The sequence below is a fragment of the Amblyomma mixtum genome, chromosome 6 (genome assembly GCF_055824585.1).
Source record: "Amblyomma mixtum isolate Tamu chromosome 6, ASM5582458v1, whole genome shotgun sequence".
In the NCBI taxonomy this organism is placed as follows: Eukaryota; Metazoa; Arthropoda; class Arachnida; order Ixodida; family Ixodidae; genus Amblyomma; species Amblyomma mixtum.
In genome coordinates this window covers 52,110,069-52,137,440 of record NC_143017.1, presented here as the reverse complement: position 1 = coordinate 52,137,440, position 27,372 = coordinate 52,110,069, and the positions used below count along the sequence as shown (strand labels likewise).

At 46.1% G+C, this 27,372-nt stretch overlaps 2 protein-coding genes across 6 annotated transcripts in view; one reads left to right on the top strand and one right to left on the bottom strand.

Moving 5' to 3' along the window:
- Window positions 1-12,553, top strand: part of LOC149339112 (transmembrane protein 245) — an 83,855-nt gene extending 71,302 nt beyond the window's left edge. For 4 of the 5 annotated variants that reach the window (XM_089547930.1, XM_089547926.1, XM_089547927.1 and 1 more), the window contains 4 exons: window positions 2,521-2,695; window positions 4,744-4,923; window positions 8,604-8,657; window positions 11,694-12,553. In XM_089547930.1, the coding sequence (XP_089404056.1) occupies window positions 2,521-2,695; window positions 4,744-4,923; window positions 8,604-8,622 (374 nt within the window). In that variant the 3' untranslated portion in view covers window positions 8,623-8,657; window positions 11,694-12,553. The remainder of the gene's footprint in view (window positions 1-2,520; window positions 2,696-4,743; window positions 4,924-8,603; window positions 8,658-11,693) is intronic. The other variant, XM_089547928.1, reaches the window with a different exon arrangement.
- Window positions 12,554-12,596: 43 nt separating this feature from the next.
- Window positions 12,597-27,372, bottom strand: CCT5 (chaperonin containing TCP1 subunit 5). Its single transcript, XM_089547931.1, has 9 exons — window positions 27,136-27,372; window positions 24,099-24,159; window positions 22,053-22,217; window positions 20,208-20,599; window positions 17,865-18,134; window positions 16,909-17,094; window positions 16,064-16,201; window positions 15,331-15,511; window positions 12,597-12,819 (listed from the first exon to the last, which is right to left on the bottom strand). The coding sequence occupies exons 1-9, from the start codon at window positions 27,238-27,240 to the stop codon at window positions 12,692-12,694; spliced, it is 1,626 nt and encodes a 541-aa protein (XP_089404057.1). The 5' UTR covers window positions 27,241-27,372; the 3' UTR covers window positions 12,597-12,691.

Below are 27,372 nucleotides of genomic sequence, written 5' to 3'. Positions count from 1 at the left end.
TTAATAATAATAATAATAATAATATAATAATAATAATAATAATAATAATAATAATAATAATATAATAACAATAATAATAATAATAATAATATAATAATAATAAGTCTTCATATTTCGTCGGGCAATACAGTACATTTCCGGGCATGCCAAAGACATCGGTGGCTTGTTGGGCAAAACTCGGCAGCAGGCGGCAATCTCTTATTTACCTATACAGAAAAATCATTTCAAATTGAAAATGTAAAAGGAAAAGAAAAATGCATCAAGGAGACACAATAAAGCCATTAGAGAACAGGAAACGAGCAAATGGTTCGCTTGTGGTTGCTGAATAAAACCGGAAAAAAAAAAGAGAAGGTAATGAAAGCGTTGTACCCTATGAACACAAGAAGAAAACATCTGGAATGTTTCCCCCTTTTTCGCCACCTTTTGTTCACATCAATATCCTGAGACAGTGTAGTTTAAGAGGGCTTTCTTTACGGCCTTCTTATTCTTCGAAACTCTTATCTCATTAGGCAGACTATTCATATTAATAATATTGTGGGGACATAAAAGCAGCGCTGGCTTTCTCCGTATTTAGTTCTGGTAATGGGTACTTCATAGAGAGAGCGTGCAACTCTGAATTTGTGTGTCTTTTTTTGTCCGTCGTCTCACGTAGCCTCGTAGCAATTAATCTATCCCAACTAGCCCAAGTAGCCGTTCCATCACAATTCGTCACTCCACGTATGTCTGACAGTGGCCTCTTGAAGATGGTTTCGTTTATGGGGTTTAACGTCCCGAAGCGACTAAGGCTGTGAGAGACGCCGCAGTGGAGGGCTCCGGAAACTTTGACCACCTGGGGTTCTTTAACGTGTTAAACGTTAACCTGTTAACCTGCCTTTTCCAAAATTCCGTACAGTTAAAAAAACAGCAAATACCATAAAAATTCTGCACAGTTAAAAAAACAGCAAATACCATATTGCAACACTGAGCAGCTTAATGAGTGAAGTATTACCCTTCTAACCGAGACAGGCATGTATAATTTGACATTGTATAAACGGCATGACACGCTTTCAAGTTGTTTACAAATGTAAGATAGGTGAGAGTGCCAACTTAAGTCACAGTCTAGATAAATACCCATATACTTTACCACTTCATCATAGGGAACCGGTGAACATTGACAGGAACAGCAGTTAGAGGAACGTAGCCTTAGAGGAGCATCTAAGTTGAGAATCTTCATGGGGCTTCTAAAACGTACTAGTTGGGTCTTTGTGTTATTTATACTGATTAGGTTTGAATCATACCAGTCTAATACGGCAGTGGCATCTTTTTGGAGCAGCTCAACACAGGCGTAATAGTCTATATGGCGAGAAATAAGAAGTGTGCCGTCTGCATATGGATAGAGGTTACGTGAAGTAATGCTTTGTTTCAAGTCACTGACAAAAATATTGAATAACAAAGGTGATAGGATAGATCCCTGCGGAACACCACACTTTAGTTCTACGGGGGAGCTCTTCTTCTTTCCGATACAAACAAGTTGAGAACGATGACACAAGTAGCTCTTCAAAAATTCATGGAAATGGCCATGGAAACCATAAGTATGCATTTTATGAAGCAGTATTTGACGGTCTATTGAATCAGATGCTTTGGACGCATCTACTAACAGACCACAGGCATCCTGATTAAGTTCAAGAGTAGAGTGCAATAGGTCCGAGATGTCTTCCAGCCGGCTCAGTGTGCCCTTTCCCGCCACAAATCCACACTGATTGTCTGAAATCGTTTCATGTATATCCAGGAAACTGTGCATAACTCTGGACACATTTTTTTCTAAATTTGCACGAAACAAGGCAACACAGATATCGGACGGTAGTTTCACTCTTGCATGTTTCATAGAGTCGGGGACTTTGCCCTGCCCGTCACAGTAGTAGTGTTTAACATACAAAGAAGCACATCTTTCAGGACCTCGAAATTTCTAACAATATCCTCCATACAAATGCCGTCGATGCCGGCGGACTTTCTTTTTTTGAATGCCTGCAAAATTTCCCGCATATCAGCTTCGCTCATTTCAGGCGGAAAAGCACACTCAGAGACAGTGACATTATGCATGCGCGCCGATGAAGAAACACTCGAGGATTCAGGGCTGTGCACTGATGAAAAATGCAGGTTAAATCGATCTGCAAGTTTCTTGCTTACAGGGCCAAAATTTCGCTCAGTAATGGGTCACGAGGCTTGTAACCGCGCAATTCATTTACCAGCTGCCACGTTTTAGCTGAGTCATTTCTGGAATCATAGAACTGCTTCTGGTACTGGTTTCTTCTTGCTAATCGAGAAAGTGCCGTGGCTCTATTTAATAGTATAATAATAACAAGTTTTCTGCAATTAATCAGTCCTAGGTTAGCACTTGTATGTTGTGTACTCTCTCTGTCTTTGCTGTCTCCCTCGCGTTACGACTTGCGGCAGGTATATATGTAGTGCAAACTGGGTCTCACAGTGTGCCCTGAGGATGGCAGAGGCTCACTGCGTGGTGTTTCTTTCCTCCCTCTGCAGCACTGGCGGCCCTGTTTGGGGCGGTGCCCTTCATTGGTGCCTACTGGGCCTGCCTGCCGGCTGTGCTGGAGCTGTGGCTAGTGCAGGCGCAGCGCCTCAAGGCTCTCCTCATGCTCATCTGCCAGCTGGCACCCGCCTACTTTGTCGACTGCGCCATCTACGCCGAGATCAAGGGGCAAGTTCCTCCTCCTCCTCCTCTCTCAACTTGTCTTGTCCTCCTCCTCCTTTGGGTGCATTCTCTCCCCAGAACTGAAGGAACACGTGTTTGTGAGGAGATTTTAGTTAGGTGATGAGGTGATAGAAGCAGCTGGTGTGTGGTTTGCGCAGGTTGGACGAGCTGCCTTCTATTGAGGGCCTATGTGGGAAGTGCATTTGACTTTAAGACGGCTGTATCGAAAAGTGGCATAGCACATTGCCAGTTTCTGGTCCAGAAATGGGTCAGAATTAGAGATAGAAATCAGCCTTCGAGGTGCAGCATTTGTCATGAAAGAAAGAGTCTGTGTAGATTACTATGCTTAGCAGTGATCATTGGAATACTATGTTGATTGGGGCCCTGCAAGGACAACGATAAGTTTTGTAGTGATAGAGATGATGAATGTAGGTTTTTAAGATTTGGGCCTAAAAAAGTGTCCTATTATATCGTTTGTACAAGCCTTAGTGACGCAGTTATTTCTGACTTTTGTTGAAATGCTATGAGCAAAGAAAACTTAGATTGAATCTGGATGGTGATATATAATGAACTGTAGAAGCACAGAACATGGTGCCAAGAAGGGTGGCTGATACAAGCAACAAGTATTTTTGTATGTTGATGTCATCTGCAGTCTCTTTCTATAGTTCTTGTTTGCCATGTTTATCCATTAGCAAAAGGTCTCTGAGTGCTTCACTTTGTTGTGTAGCTCATTGCAGCATAGTTCACTATTATGTACCTTCTAAATGGCGCTTCCGAAGTGCTTCAAGTACATTATTTTTCTTTTCTTTTGCAATGCCACACTATTTGGCAGCACGGACAGCAACTCTGGCCTTGATCTTGCAGCTTATTCTTCTTGCTTCCCTAGTGTTTCTCCTGTGGCAGGCGATCAGCCTAGCTTATCCCATATCTTAAATGCAGAAAGTGGCAGCCTGTTTTTTTGTTTGTGTTTTTTTACCCATTTGTTTATACCTTTTCTTCTCTCTGCTAACATGTTATTCTTTTCCTGCTTCTGGGAACCTTGGAGACTGAGGTCCTGTACACTGTTGCTTCTTTGAAAATGCTATTCAGCTAGCGTAAATTCTTCATCGCTTCTTTTATCTGCTGCCGTCTGTGTCAAGCTCTGTAATGGGCCCTAAGCAGCCTGAAATACTTAGCTTTCATTGCAGCAGTGGCCTAGTCATTTCAGCATCTGCCTTGTATGCAGGAGGCGCGGGGTTCGATCCCCACTGACGTTGTGTGCCCACTTGCGAAACAATGGACGCAAGTTTTTCCTTGGCCCGATGCTTGGCTTATCTAGGATGAAGTGTTTGGAAAACGGGTCTCTTACTCCACCTTGAGTTTACCAACGTACCTTGCGCCATGGCGCGCTTTGACCAAAGCTGCCCTTGCACCATTAAAAGCTAAATAATCGACAGCAACAGCTTAGCTTTATGTCCTCATGGGGGAAGCGGAAGTAGCGACAGGAGCGCCACCTTGAAGGTTACATGGAACTCCGCGGAACTGGTGAGAGCCTCTTTGGGATCCGGCCAGTGTCACGAGTGGTGGGAGCCGCACGCTCTCGTCGTCTTCCGCGGCAGGCACACAAAACATCCATTGTGCCTTGCTGCTGGACTTCTGGTTACAGGCAGCAAAATGAGCACAGCCCATTCAACTCTGTCTGGCATAGAGGCCATTATAAAGTTGTGATAACAGGTCGAGCTCGTGAGCTTGTGATGAGCTACTACTGCTGAACTGCTGTGCTCATTGCATTGCATGTGTTTGCAGGCATTTGTGTCCATTCATTATTGTGTGGAACAGCATAGCGGGGGGAATTAAGTGCACTTGGTGTTGTATGCAACAGCTGGCACTGTTAGGTGAAGGCCATCAAAACTTTACTCAAGTTTTCAGTGTTGAAGCTGCACTTAATTTGTTAATTAGGCAGTTGTCACATGGCACATCATATTCTGTGCAATTTAAGTTTTTGCTGTGCAGTTGCCTTGCCTCTTCGATGTACTTTGATGTGCCACCAGTAGTGTTGTTGTTTCTTGGTGCAGGGGCGGCCACCCATTCCTGACGGGACTGGCAATAGCGGGTGGCGTCTTCTGCCTGGGCTTCCAGGGGGCGCTGTTTGGGCCCATGCTCCTCTGTGTTCTCATTGTAGCAATGAATGTGTACCGCTCTGTGATGCAGTCCATGCCTGCCAGCACGGCGGGCCGCCGCTTCAGCTTCAAGAGGTGAGGGTCTGAAGCGGGAATTGCCCTCACTGTCCTTTGTGAATTCCTGCATTTGGAATTTCGGCCTCCTTTGAAGAGCTTGAGCACTTGTGCTCTCTTGTCAGGCTGAAAGATGCGAATTTTGCCGCTATTTTTCTTTATCAAGAACGGGCAGTGTTGATTTGATGATGACCAATAACATCAAGCAGGCCTGTAGCGTTATCATTTTTAGGATGAAAACTTGGGGGGGCTGTGCTACGCTCAGTGTTATGCTCAACATGGTACGACTAAATGTATGTGACTAATAATGGATGTGTTAATGCACTGGCTAGCTGCCTTTTCAACTGCACATTGCACAGCCGCCTTTTATTGCAACCTGTGTTCAGTGCGAACAAAGCTTGGCTGCAATGGTATTAATTTTTGTTTATTGTCTATGTCCAAAAATCATTGAATGAAAGAGCTGCATGGTGTTTTCCTATAACAAGGATTGCTGCACCAGTTAAATCTGAAACAAAAGATTGAAAAACGATGTTAGTGCCAGACCGAGGTAACTCAGTTCGCGTCATTGATGCAGGCACATGGGACAGTGAGTGCAGTCGTGTTCATTATGACTTGCAGCACAGGTTTTAGTTTGAGCCGGTTATCGAAGATTCCAGTGCCTATACCTTGTCTCACATTTCAGCCAGCTGTAAATTTTTATATGCAGACAGCTTTTTGGATTGGGCTTGTTTCTAGCTGATGGCAGCTCTAGCTTCAGCAGCATTCAGTTTTAGCAAAGCATTTTAACGAACCTCTAGGGCAAGTTGGTACTGTCAGTAACAAATGAAATGTGGCCAAGATAACTGAAACACGAACAGCGGAATGAGAAAAACTGGTCCGAGGGAAGCTCAATACTAGCACAAGTCAGTTGCATTTGGAAGGTGTGAAGACGGTCCTTTAGAAGTGTTAACCAAACGCGTTTTCATTTTCTCTCCAAGAGCCAATATGATTCGAGTTTTTGTGCTGGCATTTCAGTTCTCGTGTTTACGTTTCATTTCTTGCTGATAGTACATGAATGAGATGCAGAAGAGTGCAGTAAACAGGGACTGAGGAAATGACCAGATGTCATTGATTAGCAACTGTCTAGCCCCACATGCCCGAGAGACATGGCGTCTTTACTCGCATGATGAACCCATTTCCAATTTTATAGTTGAACATTTACATTTTTTTTTAATTGTTAGCTTTCCTTAGCGTGTTCCTCAGTTTTGCGCCGTCCGCAGTGCGGACGTGGCAGCACTACAAGATGCTGCACGCCGATAACATCACGGTGTGTTCGTCTTTTGACAAGAACTTTGGTGGGGGTGGCGAACTTGGCGGAATGCCAAGATGCTGTGGGCCCTTAACAGGACTGCTGAGGGTAGTGGCTTTGAGATTGGGATCGAAAATGCCTGATTCCTCTCACACCACAGTTAACGCTTAAACATTCGGATTACACACATAACCGTCCTGCGAATACCTGACTTCTAGGGCCTGCTTCGTTGATTTTCACAAATCGGCGCGCCATGATACAGCAAACATCTTTCGAAGCGAACGATGCTTCTTTCGAAGCAAACGATGTGACACAAACACGGTTGAGTGGCATGCCTTGCTGTTGGCATAACCGAATGCGGAGTGCCGCAGAGGATGAAAGACAGCAATAGTGAAGAGCGCACGAGGAGGATACTAGAGGAGGAGGGTATGGCAGTAGCGTGAAGGCAGGTTGTGTGGTGGCGACCCGTGGCACCAGAGTAGTGCCGCCGCCGCTTGATCGAGTCCGGTGTCGTCATCTGCTTGCCGATGACATCATCGGTAAGGTGTTCGTTGCTCGCCAAAGATGGCGCCAGAGTAGTGCGCTGGCTGTTTGCTTGAGGCGAGGCTCATCGGCAGTGGAACGCTGTGTGTGCTGCCCAAGTCGAAACCCAGAGCCACCTCTGTTCTGCACTGCATGTTCCGTATGCGGTCGCCTACAGTTTGGGTACTGCAGCAGCCGCACTAAAAAATAGCATTACCAGTCGTCGGCTAATTTTTGTTGGTGGTGGACAGACTTATGGTACGAAATTTTTACTCGCAAAAAAATCTCGACTTTTTTTTCTCTGTGTAATGAACCCTCCCTCCGGATTTATGTCAACTTTTCTGGGGAAAAGTGGGTTCATTATGCGAGTAAATACGGTACATACTTTACGTCTGTAGAATCATGCTGATGTGGAAGCAGTCTGTCTTCCTTGGCTGGTGGTGGTAGGGAGTCTGCTCTCTTCTGGAATGAGATCATTTCTAGTAGGTGCCTAGTCCCGTGTGACACGTTGCTATGAACTGCAGTGCCCCCTTTTGGCCAGTGTTGGCAAATGTTGCAGGTCATATTGAAGGTGACTCTCTGCGTATGTAATCAGAATGCCTATAGGCCACAAGACAAGTGTTTTGCTGATGACGCTCTTGTTAAGCATACTGTAAACGAAAAAAATAACCATATTCTGCGCATTGTAGGTTACATCTAATTCGACGAAACCAGATGGTCAGGCTCATTACACCGTAAGCTCACAGCCGGAAAAGTGGACATTGGGTGCAGTGGCTGCGTGCCACATTTATCTCTGCAGTGCAACGGACCTAGACTGTGTGCTTGGTGGTGGCTGGTAAATTTGGTGCCCCGGAATGGTGCGCAATTTTTTCGAGGCCGACTTTCAAAGGCTTCCCACATTCGATTGATATCTTGTGATCACCGAACTGTTTTAACAAATTCTTGTGCACATACCGCTGGCTCAGCATGCACGCCACTAATGCATTTTAATAGGCAAGCACACAGTGTGTATAGTGATAAGAGAAACGTCCGTGATCAGAATCTGCCGATGCCATGACGCTAGTAGCACTTCACCCTAAGTTAAATGAATGCTGTCAGTGCTGATCAAGCTAAACATTAAGAGGACAAACTTTGCTAAGCTTATAGCAGTAAACATTCTTGATCCCATCATGGAGACAGCTAGCTCCTATTAAGTGTTTATCCAGATAAATGGAAAGGGTCTTAATGAGTTTGATTTGTAGTCTTCAGAGCACCTTGTTATCTGCTATAGCAGGATACAGCTTAAAATAAACAGCAGTTGGTAACACTGGGCCACGGTCCACGGCATACTGCGTTACTCCGTTAGCCAATCACAACAGTAAACGAAATCGGATTTTTAACATTTGACTATATAAAAGATGGTAAGCATCAAAATTCTAGAGCTTATAAATTTTTTTCCTATGCTTAGCTTCTTGTTTAAGTTACGAGAGGAGTTTTAACAACTGACTACTTTTTGGTCGTGGAGGAATTCTGTGTGGTGGTCCTGGATGTGGGCGGAGTTTCACTGCAGTCTTCAACTTGTATCCAACTATAGACGATAAAATGTGGATGCAGAGATCATCCCTCCAAGCGTACTTTTCTATTCAAGCTGTAATGCAGTAACGAGAGAATTCGTATCTTTTTTTCAAAGCCTGCTATTGCTATTGGTGTGCAGATGTGGTTTGGTGCTGGCTGGGTGCATTTTTTTTTAATCTCTCTCCCTTTTACCACGTACAATTGGAACCATTGCAGCGAAGGCAGCTTTGATTGCTTATCACTGCCCACCAGCTGTGAAACTTGCTGCATGCAGTCACTTTTCATTTTGCTTCTTGCCGTTTTGGTTGTGGTGCCAATGGGTGTCGCTTCTGTTTAGGATGTTCACAATAGACTAGCGTGGCATGGCGCACACCAACCCTGTGGACTCAAGGTGAGAGGCTTGTTTGCTTTTGGGGGACCTGGTTCCTTTGTTTGCATCTGTTTTGTTTCCTTACATTACAAAAGCTGTGCCCCCTTCCATTTTTTTTCTTTGCCTCTGCTGACTGTCCACGTGTCTAACAGCATGATATGCTTGTGCGGATGGTACGGGATGCAGCTATACCTTTACAAGGTTTTGCAACATTCCGCTATTAGTTTCACCCAGTGTAAGAAGTTCATGGGGCATGCGGGACAAGTCGAATAAGGGGACTTTCACCCCAGCCTTTGCACGCAACCTGAAATCAAAATATGCAGCCTGATTCCCTCCATGGAGGCTCAGTGGTTCGGGTGCTTGGCTGCTGGGTCGGAGTTCCCGGGCTCGAACCCGGCAGCGGCAGCTGCAATTTGATTCAGGTGAAATGCAAAGGCACCTATGTGCTGTGTGATGTCAGAGCAGGTCAAAGATCCCCAGGTGGTCGAAAATTATTCCCCAGCCCTCCATTACTCCCTTCCCTTATGGCGTGTCCACCTAGATGTGACACAATTACTGGGCCATTTCCTTTCCTCAAAAACCAATTTTCAACTTTCAGCCTGCACTTTAATGTGTGAACACGACTGCCCCTCATTTGCGGGTTGTGCGCCATGGTTACACAGTTCTAGTAGCTGCCTTTCTCAGCGAATTGTGTGCCCTGCAAACTTTCGATGCTGGGTGTACAGCATTGCCGCTTTGATACTTGGGTTATAATGTGATGGGACAAAGCATGCTGTTCCTGCATGATCTTGGGGAATATTAGTCTTAATCCATGTATTGGAACTGCTCGTGCAGATGGAGCTAGCCATAAAGGTCGATATAGCATAGCAATTCTGCAACTCGTTCCATTCCACTTAAGTGTGTCCCACCCTTGGCTGAAGTGACGCATTTTGTGTTCGCTGTTATTGGCTAAAGCTCACTTAGTTTCAACCAGTGAAAAATCCAAGGCAGGAAATACAAAAAACGGAATCATACTAAACTGGCCCAACTATCTGCTATTGAATGGAAGCAAACAGCTGCACGTAGAAACTGTACCGAATAAAGGCCCGTTCACACTTGCCCAAAAATCCGGCAAGCGAAGCGGATTCGGCCGCTTTTGACGCCGAGCGACGCGGAAAGCGGCGCGGCGAGGGCGATCGGGCTGGACCCATTTCCGCCGCGCAGCGACAAACATGGCGGCGCCATTGAAGCCGGTCCCCCTGCTTCGGATCGAATTCTCGTTGTTGCTGCCTTTTTCAGTGCGTTCACTGGCCAGAAATGCGGCACAGGTCTTTCGCTTCGTCTCACCTCACCTCTAAGAAAACGTATAAGGGATAAATTTGCTTTCTTTTTTTATTCAGAGTGACAAGTCCGCCGCTTCTAGGCTTAACAGCAGAGTCGGTTTGTTGACAGTAATGGTTCCCGCGCTGACAGCCAGATGGCGCCACTACACGCTAAGTTTATTTTTGCGTCTGTGCTAGCATACGCTGAACTAAAAGTGAAAATGTGCCTGCGTTTAATGTACGTAAGCATGCATACGCTTATGGTACGTAGACAGCGTAAATTTATGCTCTTTTCTCACTATATCTGTGTATGCCGCTAGCAGCGACGCGGTGCGGAAAAGCGAGAAACAGCAGCGGCGCGGCGGATCTGCCTCGCCCGCGCGTGAACAAGTGAGAACAGGTCCTTGTTTTTGCGGCGAGCGAATCCGCTTCGCTCGCCGAATTTTTGGGCAAGTGTGAATGAACGGGTCTTAAGAGTAAAGAGCAGTAATAGATATTGCCAAATGGAAGGAAATTTGGTTGAGTGGAAAAAAGACACCGAAACTGAAATTCTGACTATGCCATTCAATTTGCTAAATGAGCAGCATTTGGTATGCTGTGTAGTGTTTATGTGCACTGAATTACAGCGAACTGAGCATGATTTTGAAGAATGCACTTGTAAAGTTGTTGCTTTTTGAACCAGCATGTTTGCCTTGCATATCTTTTTAATTGTGTTTAGCATAATTTTTTTGCATTTACTTTATTTCTAATCACATCGTAGGCTTGTTTATTGTTGCATGAACAAAAATCTAAGATCTGAAGCGCCTCTATCTTGTTTCATGTCTTAACTGTGCACACATCACAGTACTTCAGAAAGTACGGCATAAGAATGGAGCATACTGCTTAGGACCAGAGTGCTAAAAGCCAATAAATTTTTCTTTGGCTCTATGATACAACTTGTCAGACGCGTTAAGGGCACTAGTGTGTGCCATCTGCGTTTATTATATGAAATTTCATCTTCAGCCTAGCTTCTCCCATCGATCTCGAATTAACCCTACCTTGCGCTCACTCCAACCATCATATCCCTGTTGCTAAGAGGATAAGAATGGGGTAAAGTTTATTTGGCAGGTACTCTGGGATCGTGAATGGCAGCTCGCCAGAATACCTTGGGAAGAAAGCATATAACAGCCGTATCATGTCACTACTCCCTACAGGGCACTAACAAAAAGGCTTTTAAATTATATTGAGAACTCAGTGAGCCATTGAAAGGAAAATGCAAGAGGTGTAATGTCAAGACGGGAAGAGAGCAGATTGGAGTTGTTAACAAACGCGAGTTAATGATATCCTGCTCTCTGAAGGCAGAACACGAATAGGGTGAATAACCCAGAAGGACAACATTGCAAATGGTCCCTTTAGAGCAACAGATTGTAAGAGAAGGTAATCTTGATGATGTGCAAGTGAACAAGAGTTGAGCAAGACAGATGGTTGAACTGAATGCTATAACAACGCAACATCCCTGAAGAGACTTGCACGTGAGTGAGCACTAAACTTTATTTGGTCATGGAGGCATCGTCTCCCATAGCACCATATGCTTGGGCAAAGGACGGCCTAACGTGTCTATGCCTGCTTCCTTGCATGTTCAGTCTCTCAAATATGTTGTGGCTGCACTTGTTTCATTTGAAGAATGGTTCGCTCGCAACTGCCAAGGAAACATTTCATGTGGAATGAGCGCAGAGGCGAGTCCACAGTGATGACATGGTTGCGCGCTCCGTTTCAGGTACAACAGCAGATGAAGTACTTGAGGCGTGCCTGGCGACGTCCTGCCTTCCCCTCTCCTGCTGCTAGTCATTTTGTGCCTTGCTCAGCCGATTTCAACCTGCCAATGCATGCCTTCTGTCCACTGCGCACAAGGGCACCACCTATTATTACAAGCCCGACGTTGTGGCTCGCGCAAGCACCTTTTTTATTTTAATCTGTGCGTTATTTCTTTGCCGCGTACTTACAATTGATGCAGCTCAGCAGATTAACACACTGCACCACGTTGGCGCCTCTGAGAAATGTGTGGTAGTGATAATACTCGCGATGTCGTCACAAAAGCTTTCTATTCTGCTCGGCTCAGTGTAAGCAAAATGGACTGCTACTAACACCAAAGAATATTTCATAATTTTGCCGGTCACATCACGCATTTATAGTACGACTCATGGGAAATCTGCTGTCTGTACTTGCGATCACAACTTGCAAGTCCGAGCACCTCCTGTGCGGAGAGCCAATCAGTTGTGAAATGGAGCAGCTGCTGATGATTGCCCAGTCCTGTCAGATTTGCTGCTATTCTTTCATTCTTGATCAGCCAGCAGGATGTTGTTTACTGTGTATGTTTACACTCATGCAATGCAGTTGGGTACATGAATTGAAACTAGGAGTTCCTCGATTGTTTTACCAGTTGACGGTTGAATGCTGAAGAGCTTGTGTAGGTGCTACACAGGCACTCTGGTGCCTGAAGCTTGTTTGATGTGTTATTTGTGCCCGTTACTAGTTGAAACCACTTGCTGTTCTGACCATTGATAGTAATATACATCAGATCTGCAGGATGCAACCGTGATGTTATTTACAAAATAAAGGTTGTGTTTGATGAAACTGTATGTGTGTACATACATGTATTTAGGCAAAACATGACACTCACTGGGCTTGGAAGAATCTGTGAACCAGTCACAGGGCATTTGGTTTGTTTATTCGCGGCAGTACACATGAGCTTAAGTGTGCAATAGGACTTTTAAATTAGGCAAAGTTGCTGTCTGGTGTCCGGATGTCGTCGATTTTGAGGATCATCTTCACCAGCTGTGTTGCCAAGCTGATCTGCTGCTTCTTGCTTGTCAACGTCTCAATCACATGCTGCTCCTTCATGTCTGTTAAAGAAGAAAGTTCGCACATCATCCAGCTGGTCCCATTAACTTTGTGCTGGTTGCCACAAAAACAGTAAGAGCTACCTACAAAAAATTTTAGAAGGGTGGAAAAGGCAGGGAACAAGAGATTTGTTTACAGAAAAAGAGGACCTTGCACTCAAAACCTTTATCACTGATCTCACTCATCATGCATCGTTGCATGCTGATTCCAAATCTGCTGTTGGATGAGACGCTGCGGGCCTACCACTTCGACTGTTCACACCAATTTTTGAAATGTGCAGGCATAAAACATTGGCATGTTTCAATGCATTTTCGAGAGTTCCAGTGTGGAAATCTAGGGGGGGTAGCACACGCAGAGACTGACACTCAATGGAAAAAACTTGACAAATATGACAAAATTGCCATTTTTTTTTTTGGTGATGTGTCGGCCTAGCAGACCCATGTCCCAAAATGTGTCCCATCCACATCAGTGTGCACAGCTCAAATGTGAAGCCAGACCATGGTTCGGGATGGAGGAGTTATTTGGCACCTCCAATATTCTGCACGACGGCAACAAAACTGCCGTGCAGTGTCTTTGGTGCACTTGGGCAAAGCCCATTCAACATACATGGCTTAGTTTAGCTGACCATGCCAAATACAGTCGAACCTCGATGTAACGAACCTCAATGTAACGAAATTCGCGATGTAACGCATTTTTTTCATTTCCCAATCACTTCCCCATTGAAAACCATGTATTTTTTTTCGCGATTTAACGAAGTAATTTTGCTCCGCACTTTCGATGTAACGAAGTCCTTGCGCATCGCGTGCATGTGCCAGGAGCTACCTTAACAATCGAATGAGAGCTAAAAGTTTAGCCGAGACGAAACGCAGTTTGTATTTGCCCTTTTACGCGCCAATTTTGCCGGCAGTGTGCGAGAACGTACCGCCGCGCCATCTGTCGTGCACATACAAAGCCCGCGGCATGGAAGTTTCAAGACGCGCCGCGCCATGACGCCACTGGCGAGCTGTAGACTCTGAACGTGAAAGCGCAAACCGGAATTTTCTTGCAGCGTCCGTTCGTTTTTTTTTTTTTTTTTTTGCGTGCGATGTCCTCGTAGACAACAACAAAAAAAAGTCATCAGTGTTGACAAACTCGTGGAGCTAGTGTGGTCGTACCTTTAAAACGGGTGAGTGGCGAAAAAAAAAAAAAAAACGTGCCCTGGCAGAGGAGGCGAGTGGCGAAGGGGGTAGAGGGGAGGCGTGGCGTGGGAGGCGCGCGCGGTGCATTCTGGGTGGGCGGCTTCGGCGCGCTCTCGGCGCGGCCCGCGCGAAATGCAGTCGGCTGCATTCCGCGCCGGGCGCCGTCAGAGCGCGCCGGTAGCCGCCGAACACGCTGGCGATCGGGCGCCGCTGTTTCGCGGACGTGACGTCGCCGTGCCGCGCGCGCGCGCTACGTCGGAGTATAACCGCGCCGCGAACACAATCCCACCGCGCCGGCGTGAGCGATGCGAACATTTTTCTTTATTTTTCTCTGATGCGTCCCCGGCTGCAAATGTTCAATGCTGATGATGATGATGATACCAGTAGCGACATCTTGTGGCGGCTTTCAGTACTAGGCGCTGCGCTCGTTCTTTTGCTATGCGCACACGGAGAAAAATGATGCCGTCGCGGTGTTTGCTATCACTCATTATGCTCCTGATGTAGAAAAAAACATCCGGTGCCCTTGTTAGCGATACTATTACTCGATTTTCTTGTGTATTTCCTCAATAAGTGATTTACAAGTTCCCATCAACAAGCAGTGTTCCTGAACCAGTTATACTTTATTTTGACAGCTGAAACATGGGATCCTTGACGTAACGAAATTCGCGATGTAACGAAATTTTCGGCTGCAAGTAGGACTTCGTTATATCGAGGTTCAACTGTAAAAGTGAAAAGTAGAGGTAAGCCCAATATGAAATGGAATGCACTATCTGCATTCAATCAATGATTACCTCATAGGAATAAGTGAGAAAAGCATAAGTTTTCTTTTATCCCGGATAGTTTTCCTCTGGACAAATAATGTCAATAAAGATTTTCAACTTCAGTGCAGGAGCAACCATGGAATTCATTCTTGTAAACTCACAGTTCCCTTTCATACTGGAGCTACCTGTACATGCATTAAATAAGCTCAACAGTCTAGAAATGTGGCAGGATCAAGCAGAAACACTGAAGTGGAAAATTTTTTTGTCCACTTTGGTAACACATCCATACCAACACCCCAATGGGCACTGAAACTCCCCTGGACGTCCATGGGATGTCCAAGAGTTCCAGTGTCCATTGGGACCATGGTTAACGGTACATAAGCTAAATCATGCAATACAGAACTTGTATGTGCACTGCACTACTGTGTACTGAGGACTGTGAATCATTGTAATACTGATGACAAAGAACTACTTTGTGGCCTTAGTTCCCCCAGACAAGTCAAATGCGAACCGTCAGCTACACCACACAGCAACAGGGACAGACCATCGAGCGAGGTTGGAGAGTAGCACTCACCGTTGGTGCCTTTGCCCAGGCAGTCAATGCCGAGGCAGGGGTTGTTCTCCTGGGCCTGGCGGGCCTTCACTTCAGTGAGCGTCTCGATGGGTGGCAGGCCCGAGTTCTCGGCCAGGGCCAGCGGCACACTCTCCAGGGCATCCGCAAACGCACGGAACGGGTACTGCTCCAGTGTGGAGATCTAGGGGGGGTAGCACACGCCAACACCAGCTCAGGTCTCAACTCCACGTACACACCACCCAACATGCAGGTCGCACTGACTGATCGACACTATGCTCAGCTGCAAAGAGGTCGCATTTCTCACAGCAGCACGACTGCACAGAGCCTCAACCACATTCCAATTTGAAAATGAAGAGGCTTCATCCACTGGATTAGCTTATGCTGCAATTCATCATATGCAGCAGCAAGTCTGCATGTTTCCCACGAAGGAGCATGACGTCAAGTTAGGTCACGCAAGTTTAGGGTTGTTTCACTACAGGTGAATATGAAATCTGGCTCTAGCTATGCACCGGCCAAGCCAATCTAAAACCACCTCTTTGCAGCTGCTACGGCATGTGGTTGGGTCAGTGGCCAATGTCATTCAAAGGCAGCCAAGGCAGGGCTGGCCCACCCAGAGAACCTGGGCAGGCCATCCCGCCAAACGGGCCACCTCCTAGAATGGATTAGGCTGTCATCACTCCACACCACGGGCAGCTATACCTCATCACCGGGCCAGAAAAAGCAGTGCTCTCACCTTGTCCGCCTGCGCCCCAACAGCCAGAGCACAGGAGATCTCCGCAGCACCACCACCATAGACTATGCGGTTGTCCTTCACAAGGTTCCGGATCACACACAGCGCATCGTGCAGGCTCCGCTTGGCCTCCTCGACAATCTGCACAACACCGCAGGACGCCTGTTTAGCAGCCCTATCTTGTGAAGTGCAAGAATCTCTTCACATTCCAGGTGTTCATGCACGGAAGTGTCCCATCCACATCAGTGTGCACAGCTCAAATGTGAAGCCAGACCATGGTTCGGGATGGAAGAGTTATGTTGCACCTCTTTATGTTCTGCACAGCAGTGACAAAACCACTGTTCATTGTCTTGGGTGCACATGAGGGAAAAGGACTGGTTTAAGCTCATTTTCAAAGCCCAGCCATCTCCAACATGTACCAGTGCACAGCGTAATGCAACAAGTGAAGCCAATTCACGGCAGCATTCAGCTTAACTAATGCCTCAGAAGAATCAGTTTAGCTCAGCACCAGTTATTACTGCATCGTGTTAATAAAAGGAAGGAAGGAGAACAAGGTTTCTGAAAGAAACACACAGGTCACTAAGGTTCTGACTGGCCACGTAGTGAAGCTCCTATAGAACCCCAAAAAACACCAAACTCATACGTTCCAGGTGTTTGCAGAACCAGTGGTACACAAAGCAAGCCACACCACACCACTCAGGAGTAAAACTCGTCTCTGGAATATTTTAGGCGAAGGCTGTACATTAACGTTCCAAAATTAAAGCTTTCCATAAAAGTGAGAAGGTGAAACTTTTGCTGCTTAGCCAAACCATTTCCTGGCATGCACGACACACAAACAGGTGGCTCACCATTTTGTTGCCTCCTCGGATGAAAATGGTGACCGCCCGAGAGTTGGGACACTCTTCAATGACCAGCATGCGGTCTTTTGTTGTGCCAAAGCACAGCTCTCGAACCACGCCAGCTGACCCGAGCTTGTCCGCACTCAGCTCACAGAACCGCGGCACAATGCGACCACCGGTTGCGATCGCAATCAGCTGCAGAGAGAGAACAAGATAAGAACCAGCATGTAAACTCAAGACAATAGGCAAAAATTGTGCTCTATGAAGGTACCATGTTCTGTGCAAAAAAATTAGAGATCACTGCGGTAACGCAAACATGGAGAATGCGAAAGCACTGACACCTCCTCGGCATTCGTTGCCTCCCTTTATCATTTTCTCTTCGCTTGTTGACTACTGAATTAACGTAATTATCTTGTTTTAATTTTAAAAAATTTATTTACTTTGATTACATATTCTTTTATCGCAATCAACCATTTTGGTTTTTCAAATTTGGCACCATGGTTGCTTTCCCTTCCGCTTACTATATCCCCGTCCAGCTATTCGACCGTCCAATGGTTTTTGCTGATAATTAACTAATTAATCTATGTCAATGAAACTTTTTTGTTCAATTAATTATCACTCATCAAATACATTTCAATTCATTGCAATGTACAGGAAGAAACTGCTGATTTCAAAATCCTATAACTCGCCTTCTACAATAGACAGGATGATAATTTCACCCTTATTGCATAGCTTGATGTCGCGAGAAACCAATGGCATGCAATCTAGCAAGTTCCCTGCAGTAGAATTTCTTTCAAACTCTCAGCAAAAGTTACCCAACAGATTGCATAAGTGCACAAGGACTTGTTGTACATAAAATTAAATTACGTATTTCATAGATATGACTTCATTAATAAAATTTATTTCTAAGACCCTCTTCCCCCCTTAAGTGATGGGAACTCGAGCAAGGCTTCAGAGGAGCCTACCTCAATCTCGGGCCCTCCAACCCAGCGAACGGCCGGCAGCTGCTTCTGCAGCAGCAGGTGGTTGGCCTCGTCGTCGAATCCCCACTGGCAGATGACCAGGTTTGCACCGGCCGCCTTCACCTGCTCCACCATCAGGTCAAACTGCTCCCGCTCATAGCGCCTCAGGGCTTCAAACTCCTCGGCCGAGGTGACGTCCAGCTTGTGCTTCGTCTTGGGCTTCGGTGGCTCAAACGGGCAGGTCAGGATGGCCAGCTTCGCATTGCGCACCTCCTGCAACGACACGAGAATTCACAACCCAACATCAGTGCTACTTCAAACAGCTGTGAACAATGGCCAACAAAGTGGCCAAAACACTGAGGCATGCTAAGAGCAGGCACCGAACGACCACAAGTGGTGCCTGGACAACTGAGGGTCACAAACTGTGCAGACACAAATACATTTTTCCACATGCAGTGACATGATTGGCCAAGGTCACTTTGGAGCAACAGCCAAAAGAGCCTTTTGGTGCAGAAAGGTGAGAGTTTGGCACAGATATGTACTCTATTTTCAGGTGTATATATAAGTCGTGTTTAAAAATTTTTTTGTCGGTGCGACTCATATACAGCGAAAAATGAGACACCACCACGCACCATTTTTTCCCCATTTCTAGCAACTGTGTTTGAAAAGAAAATCTGTGTAAAAAAGAAGTGTATAGATTATTACATGACTGCATTACTGTACAGTTTTAGCACAGCGGGGTCCGTTACGCGATCCACTTCAGCAGGGAGCCGGGTACCCAACTACAGCTACACAGTGCCCGGTGTGCGTGCCTCGGGGCCATCTGTGCGTGCGCAGATAGCGAAGACTCCATAAGGGCACTTGGCCTAGGTGTTCCACCTGCCTTCCTCGGTGGCTCTCGGGCACCACCTGCCAAAGTCATGCTCGTGATTTTTCGCTCACAATGGCGATGCCCTGATTTTTCTGGACAACGAGGCCTTCAAAGTTATCACATTAAAATCATCTTGCATGAATGCAGCACCTTTACCGAACGAACTTTGTGACCACTAATGTAATCGCGATGCTGGTAACCTAACTCCCTAGCACGGCACACCACGGGGAAGAAACTGTGCAGAGCGGTGCGATGTGCAGTCAACCTGACACACACCGACATTGCTAGGTGTGAGAGGTGCTCTGATACCAGCACCTCCACTAGCTGCCTTAATGAAGTGCGGAGAGCATGAGAGTCAAACTGATCTCTGCTTTGTTGCAGTGAAGCACATCTCTCCACGCGTGCAATTCAGCAGCCTGTACCGTGGGCTGGTTTTGTGATGGGAGTACTGGGGCCCGGGCACTTCACCTTTCAAGCATCGGCACTGCTCTGTGGTGTTGCCTCATAGCTTTGAAAAGCTATCGCTTCACCAGGTTTGCAGTGAAATTGAAATTTGGCATTGCCGCACAGTACACCAGACCTTTTAATCAACCAGTCTGGTGCAGGCCGCTGGTTTGGAGTTATTCAGTGAAATATACATGAAAAATTACAGGACTGCAGAAATTCTTCCAATTATTGAGGTTTTACGGTAGGATTACACGAACAAGGCGCCCAGCCAATCCCAGTTAAAGCAGCGGTTGTTTATAGGAGGCGTATAGTGATCACTGTAACCGAACACAAAGGTTAACGATGAAGTGGATGGAGTGCCACAGCCATACAAATACATATGCTGGTGACCCATGCAACTGCTGTGCTGTGTAAGCCACTGGTTCAGAAAAAGCAGCATGGCTTGTCACACTTCTCAGAGAGCTAAAATCATTCCCTTGGATTTGGAAAGAAACTCTGAGAATGCAGCGGTCGCTGTGTCGAAGACCACATTGTATGCAGGGTGTACTCGTTCAAATTCACGTGCCACCAGAAAGACTGAGTAGCCAAGCCTGATGCCTTGCCATCTGTGTTTTCTCGACTACACTACTCAAGCACAGTTGAACTGAGTGCTCCTAACCCAAACACTCACGCCACAAGAAAACCATGCCAATGGCTATGAAAATAAACCTGAAAACTTTGAAGTAATCTGGAGCATACAACATTTGCCCAGCTTCAAATGCTGGATGTCTCTTGTAAGAAACCGACCAATTTCTAGGATAGGCACAGCGGGTATTGCTCATATCGTGGACACCACAGGGCACTCCACGATGCTCGACAGTATTTCAGCAAGCGTAAGCAACTGAATTCACCTACACGTCTTTCATGTACCACCTGCAGCTAGGATGCAAAAGCCTCGAAGTGCAAGTTTCTTGTCCTGCCCTTTGGTTGCGTTCTGTATTGTTAGGGTAACACAAGCGAGCTATCTACAGAAAGACTGGGGTCCTCACCTTGGGCATCTGCGGGTGGCTGAAGTCCTTGTCGACAAGCACACCCCGGACCAGCAGCGAGTCCTCCAGCTTGCCGCCCTCTTTGCCCTCGACCTTGATCAGCTCAAAGTTGACATCCCCGCGATCCAGCTGAGCCACCGAGAGCACTGCCTCGACCGCAATCTCGGCGAACTGCCGGTGGCACTTGTTCACGATCTTGGAGCCCAGTGTGGTCATGGCCGTCTGGATCAGGGGCTCCTTGTCGTCCCTTGACACAGAGAAGCTCTCCGCTATCTGGTCCAAGTGGGCCACCGCACAACGAGCAGCCATCTCAAAGCCATCCGCAATGCGGATCGGGTGGATGCCCCGGTCGAGAAGCTGCTCCGCCTGCTCCAGCAGGGCTCCTGCCAACACTGCAAGAGACCACCACCAGGGGGCGCTCCTGCCAATGAGTGTGCAGTACAGCAATAACTGCCTGTCACCCTGCCACGCGGGGCTCAACACTGCAAAACTAAACATCACCTGAACACACAGACCTCAGGCTTGAATATAGAAAATAACGGTGAATGCAAATAAAGCACAAAAGTCCTGCAATCTCTACAGAAAGTGCATTCCATGCCGATTACATAGCGAAAGGATATTTTTAGCACGCATGCATTGCTGCACATCGAACTGGAATGAAAATCATTTTGAATTATGCAAAGTTCAAATTAACGGAAGTCTTCTTAACACTCATGAGGTCAAAGCAAGTTTGAATAAACCTATGTTTAAAAAGAGTTTGACTTAACAAGTGCACACTGTTACAAAAAAAAAAAAGCAAGCAAATATGTTGACATTCCTGTACTATGCAACAGCCAACTACTCATGACAAACAACTTGCCAAGAAAAAGCCCAAATTAAAGGAAAGGAGCAGCCACGCTACACAGTTTTCACTAACGTCATAGCGGCTGCCATCTCTGGGTCCGGAAAGCACAGTAAAAGCCTTGGCACTTTGTTAACCCACCCATTGCCAACTGGTTCCCATGTACATTGTGGAAGTAACCACAGTACCCAAAGATGGCGCAATTGACGTCACGTGAAAGCTATCTATCATTTTTACGTTTATTGAACAAACACTATGCTGTGGCTGCAGAGGTCACCAGGCAACAAGCACAATGGTCTTGCTCCTGCCTTTGCTGAATGAAAACTGAAAAATGCACTCGCAACTCTGGGCATAATGAAGCACTTGTACGTGCCTTTTTCCCGCTGGCAGACATATAGAAGTTCACCAGCGACAACCTTTAAGCATGCTTCTACACTTTGATTTCACACGATGTCTGCCCCCGACTGGACCAGGCACAAGGCCAGCTGGGATCACATCGTGTAAAAAAATTGAGCCGCAAAGTAGGCACGCACCAAAAGGCAATAAATGCCTCAATTTAAGAGGCAAGGTCAGCTATTCAACTGCTCCCAGTTTATCTTGACGAGGACACATGCAATGCCATTTACTGAAAAACACTGCCTCATCATCTTCCTTTAAGCAAACACTGACTGACGGGCACTGAATCACTTTTCAACATGTTGGAAGCCACAAACTTGCACACATCAAACCAGTGATTGCATGTGCACTGCATGCAGCAATGACAGCACAATTACACTCCCGATACCCGCAGGATAACACCTCCAACAACAAATAGTGCATAAGCCCATCAGCTATGCTCGGACAGCAAGCTCCGCGAACACGGCCCAGTTTTTTGTCTACCCAAGCTAGAGGAGCCCGGACAAATTCCGCCACTAAGCTCCAGCTGTACAAACGTGCAGCATGACATGCGCAGGTACATGCTGCAACACCTTCTAGAGTGGAAAAAAAAAAAAAAAACAGCTTACCAACAACACCCGTAGTTCCATCGCCAATCTCATCATCTTGAGACTGTGAAAGCTGCACCAACAGCTTGGCTATCTGGTGCTCCACATCCATCATCTTCAGGATGGTCGCACCATCGTTGGTCACGGTGACGTCCCCATCTGAGGAAACCATCATCTTGTCCAGGCCTGCAATTAAGGTAATGGAACGTGAGGTATAACGTCACTGAGCAACACGCGGGCTATGAGGGATGCTGTAGTGGAGGGCTCCACGCTAATTTAGACCACCTGTCCTCTAACATGCGCTGACATAATACAGCATATGGGTGTGTATCCATCTCCATCGAAATTAAAAAACTGATTAAACCACGCCATGCTTGGAATTTAAAAAAAAAAAAATTCTGCTGCGTGCACCGCTCTGGAATGCAGGAACAAGTACTAAATCTGACAATTTTCAAAAAGCGAACCTAATGCCTACTGCCCAGGCGACTGCCAAAACTACAACTGAAAAGAAACACGAGGGTAATGGCATTCGATTTCTGCTCAGATAATTTTTGCTCGGCACTTTGTATCCACAGAAGGTCCTATTTAAAAACTTTGTGTTGAACTTCCAACATGAGTAACCGGATGGGTCTGACAGGAGCCAAGGTAATGTGCATGAGGCTTGATGACTGATTTAACATTTCTGCATACATCTATGCAATCAAGTAAATATTCACTACTTGGTATCTGTTTCTGTTGTACATGTAATAACTGCAATCTTACTAGCAATAGGGAATAACTAACGAGTAGAAAAATGATGAGCACAGCACACCACACATATCCTGTATGCCCCTGAAACCTCAGTCAGGTGGCATTTCTGGTGCCAGCCATCAGAACCAACACTGGTTGATTTGTTGCACTCACGGTCAAATATGAGTCGCTACGAATGTTCACCAACAGGCCCAATTCGCTACACCTGTGTACAAGTCAACAATACTGAATAAAACAAAACTGCAATCATCGCAAGAAAACAGAAAGTGCTGAGACATAGTGGCAGCAGCCAAAAAGTGAGAGACCGCAACATTCGTGCACAATTTCTACACAACAGCCAACTATTCATGACTAACAACTTGCCAAGAAAGAGCTGAAGTTAAAGGAAAGGAGCAGCCATGCTATACATAGTTTTCACCGCCGTCATAGTGACTGCCATCTCTGGGTCTGGAAAGCGTAATGAAAGCCTCAGCATTTTGTTAACCCGCCCACCACCAACCGGTTCCTGCGTACATTATGGAAGTAACCACAGTACCCAAAGATGGTGCCCGTGACGGCACGTGAAAGCTACCTATTAAACTTACATTTATTGAACAAACAGTATGCTGCGGCTGTAGAGGTCACCATGCAACAAGCACAATGGTCTTGCTCCTGCCTTTGCTGAATGAAAAGTGCACTCGCAACTCTGGGCTCAAAGAAGCACTTGTACGTGCCCTTTTCCCGCTGGTAAACATACAGGAGTTCACCAGCGACAACCTTTAAGCATGCTTCTACACTTTGATTTCACACGTTGTCTGCCCCCGACTGGACCAGGCACAAGGCCAGCTGGGATCAAATCGTGTAAAAAGATTGAGCCGCAAAGTAGGCACACACCGAAAGGCAATAACCGTTTCAACTTAAGAGGCTAAGTCAGCTATTCAACAACTTCTCTTCTGCTGCTCCCAGATTTATCTTGACCAGGACACATAGAGTGCCATTTACTTACAAACCCCGCCTCATCATCTTCCATATCGGCAAACACTGACGGGCACTGAACCACTGGCTGATGCCACACTTCGCAGGATTCGGTTCCTGTCCCTCTAACGAGGTGCAGAACTAGAGTAGAAAGGACAGGAAGACTAGTTGAACCTTTAATGACCCTCCACATGTGGACACATGGATCCCGATTAATTCTGATTGCCTAGAAGTGTTCCACATAAAAATACACACCACAGGTATTTCTTCCACCCTGTCTGTCAAGATATGGCCACCACAGTTGACAATGAAGCCTATGAACTAATGCTGTAAAAAGGAAAGGAGGGTAGGCGTCAGGATTACCTTTTGGGCCTAGCGATGTCTTTATGATGTTGGCCACGGCCTTTGCGGCCAGGATGTGCGACTGAAAGCAACGGAGTCAGCGTGAGGAACACAGTCAGCTTGCCACAATCAATGCCAAGCACTTCGGCTCAGACGAGCGCAAACTAGATGAACTTGCGATATAAAGGCTCGTCTTGAGAAATGTGCACTTTTTGGGGTGAACTGCGGCACAAGTGTACACACAGGTGTAGAGCTATAGAGCAAGTACTACTACTACACAAGCCATAATGTTGTTGCTTCACATTTGATGACGCTGTTGATTAGCTAGTTTACAGTGCTTAGCTGCTTCCCGCCACATGATCCCAGTTGTTAAGCTAGACGCCTACGGCGCCAGTAGCTTCTTTCCCTCTATGGCTGATTACTACCGCGTCCGTCGGAAGACTTGAGTGAGCGCGCCGAGTCTCAGTCTCGGCCGCTTTTCTACAGCCTTTCTTTTAAAAGCCTTTTTCTTGCATTCGGTCCCGTCTTCAATAAACAAGTTTTGCTTCTCAAGAAGTTTGGAGTTGCTGCCACAACCGGCAACGTGTCGCCGGACGAGCGGACGAAGGCGCGAAGTGCCCTTCGAACTGCTAACCACGTACGATCATAGACGAACCGGCCATTCCGACGACGTTTTACGGAGGAGAAACTTAACTGGTGCCGTGACCAGGCAGGACCAGTGTTTCATGTTAACTCCAGTACTGCCACAGACTTTTCTCGTCTGAAGCTTTCAGCCACTGGTTCCCTATGCTAACATCGGAAAGTGGAGCCTATGATCACAATATATTTTGAAATTTGAGTATATATATCTGCAAAGGTTGGCTGCAATCAGTTTAGTTTAGTTTATGGGGGTTTAACATCCCAAGGCAACTCGGGCTATGAAGAAAGCCATAGTGAACAGCTCCGGAAATTTCGACCACCTGGGTTGCTTTAATGTTCGCTGACATTGCACAATACAGGGGCCTCAGAATTTCACCTTTATCAAAATTTAACTGCTGCAGCCAGGATCGAAACCGCGCCTTTCGGGTCAGCAGCAGAGTATGAGCCACTGCGGCAATCGGTTCTTTTGAATAAGTAATGTATAGCTATGAGTTGCAGTTTTCGGCTTTTATTCTTTGAAAATTCGATAGGCCTTTTCAGGCATTTGTTTTAAAATCCTTTTTGCTTTTGTTTGTTTTTGCAATATCATTTTCTACGCGTGAATTACTGGTCTTCATTCAATGATATAACGTCGTATACCTCTGCCATCAAAAGTCACTTAGAATTTACCTTGGCCCTTCTGCTAGCATGTGCAATCAGTTTGTCAGTAATTAACACGCAGTCACACTTAAGAGCTGTGCTTGCAGACTGAAGTAATACTGCCATCAATAAAAAAAAAAGTTTAATAATGAAGGCGACAGACTTAAAAACGCCAGTTTACATCTAAAAACTGGGTGGTCATATTATCGTTGGGTGTTGAGCTGGGTTGAGCAAGAGGGCGCAGCGTCATGTAGTCTGTGTCGACCGGGACTGAACTGCTGCTGAAGAGTAGTGGTGGACAGAACACGACGCCTTTCTGCGACACTTATGCATAATTTTACGTCAGTATCCAAACACCCAGTGGAGAAAGCTACTTAACCAAGTAACTGCCATAAGAAGGTGCTCAGAAAACTGCGTTCTGCTATGTGGAAACCCTTGGTCAGCAGAGGCGCATAACGCACGACTGCACTAATCCAACAGTACCATTGTCTCATCATGCCCGTGGCTTCCATTCTTGGTTAATTTTATCCTTTGACAGAGTAACACCTACTCAAAAGCCAGCTAACTGTGGCGTGCATGTCAAGGTTACTGGCATTATTTGGTTAAAACCGAATTCTGAAAATTGAATTCGGTGTACTTTCATCAGATTTTCTTTCTTTCCCAGTTTAAGCCGAAAAGTCCAACCCTTCCCAAGCAGTTGAAGACTCCGCACAGCAGGCTTCACACTATCTTTGGGAATAATAATGAAGCACAACTCAAAGTTTGCAGACTTGTACTTTGGAATGACAAAACAGAAAACATACACAGCTGCACAATGTTTACCTGGCTACGGGTTCCATGTGAGATTTTACGAGAAAGCGAATGCCGAGGCTTTACTACACGCGAAATATCACTCGGCTGGGCCACAGTCATATGAATCCTAGTTATCATTAAACGCCCGCCAAAAACGCGATTCATTGATCTGTCATTACTGACGCTTAGGTTTTCGTTTTGCTTTAATTTCGGCAACGTGCTAAGTGAGGTTTTAGGATCACCTTCGTAAATTTTTTTCCTCGTTTTCAGCCAAAGGAAGCAAGGATTAACTCGTGGTGGAGCTGATGGCGGCTTCGACACACACGAGGATAAATTGGCGTTGTTTTCGTCTCATCGCCGTCCTGCTTCCAACGCTTCTTCCACCAAGGCAAAAGTACCAGCAGCAGTTAATTTGAAGGAGAAAGTGCAAAGGCTCTAGCAATGTCCATCATGGCATGAATAAACGCAGACACCGTTAACAAGCGTAGACTTCTAGAAAATTTAGAACAAATACGCCTACTGATGCGTAATTTGACTGCGGCAAAATAAGTACACACCATTAGCCGTAATACGCAGCTTTGAACCAGCCTAATTATTCTGTTTACAGCTAGCACAACTGATTGGCAACACCTATTGCCTTTTAAGGGCAAGTGTAATGAAACTCGCGTCATTGGTCGGTGAAGAGAAAACTCGACGTAAATCGCTGCTCATATCAGGAGTAGACAGGTAGCCAGCAAGAATAACAATACATGCGCTAGAACTGTGCTCGCTGAGCAAGTTGCACTTGGCTTTAAAAAGGCGTGGGCTTAGCAGTGGGACAATGAATGGCAGCTGCTCCTTCACAAGTATCCTGGACGGCACCATTAATGCAATTTTAAAAAGTGGGCACAAAAACAAGCTTAGAAACATGATGTGGACTCTCCTGCAACAAATTAATGAACTCCTCAGAGTGGAACAAAAATTACCGATAGATAACACAAAAGCCTACCTTGAGCGCATCGACACCGGTGAGCCGTTTCTTCTTGTCCTGATCTTTAAGTATAATAAATGGTCTTCCGTACTCGTCGAACGTTAATGTCCCTAATGAATTCATTGCGATTTCTTCTAGTAAGAAAACGCGCAACGATTACGCCGGATTATACCGGATTTAACAGCTCAAGCGAACTCATACACAGTACGATGGCCACAGAGAACCATGGAGCGTTCTGGAAGCTAGCTAGCGTTG

Coding starts and splice junctions, on each gene's coding strand:
- CCT5 (XM_089547931.1), bottom strand. CDS start 27,240: ATGAATTCATTAGGGACATTAACGTTCGACGAGTACGGAAGACCATTT. Junction 16,202..16,908: donor TCCGAGGAGGCAACAAAATG/GTGAGCCACCTG, acceptor GGTGTTGTGCAG/ATTGTCGAGGAGGCCAAGCG. Junction 15,512..16,063: donor TTGGGGCGCAGGCGGACAAG/GTGAGAGCACTG, acceptor TACCCCCCCTAG/ATCTCCACACTGGAGCAGTA.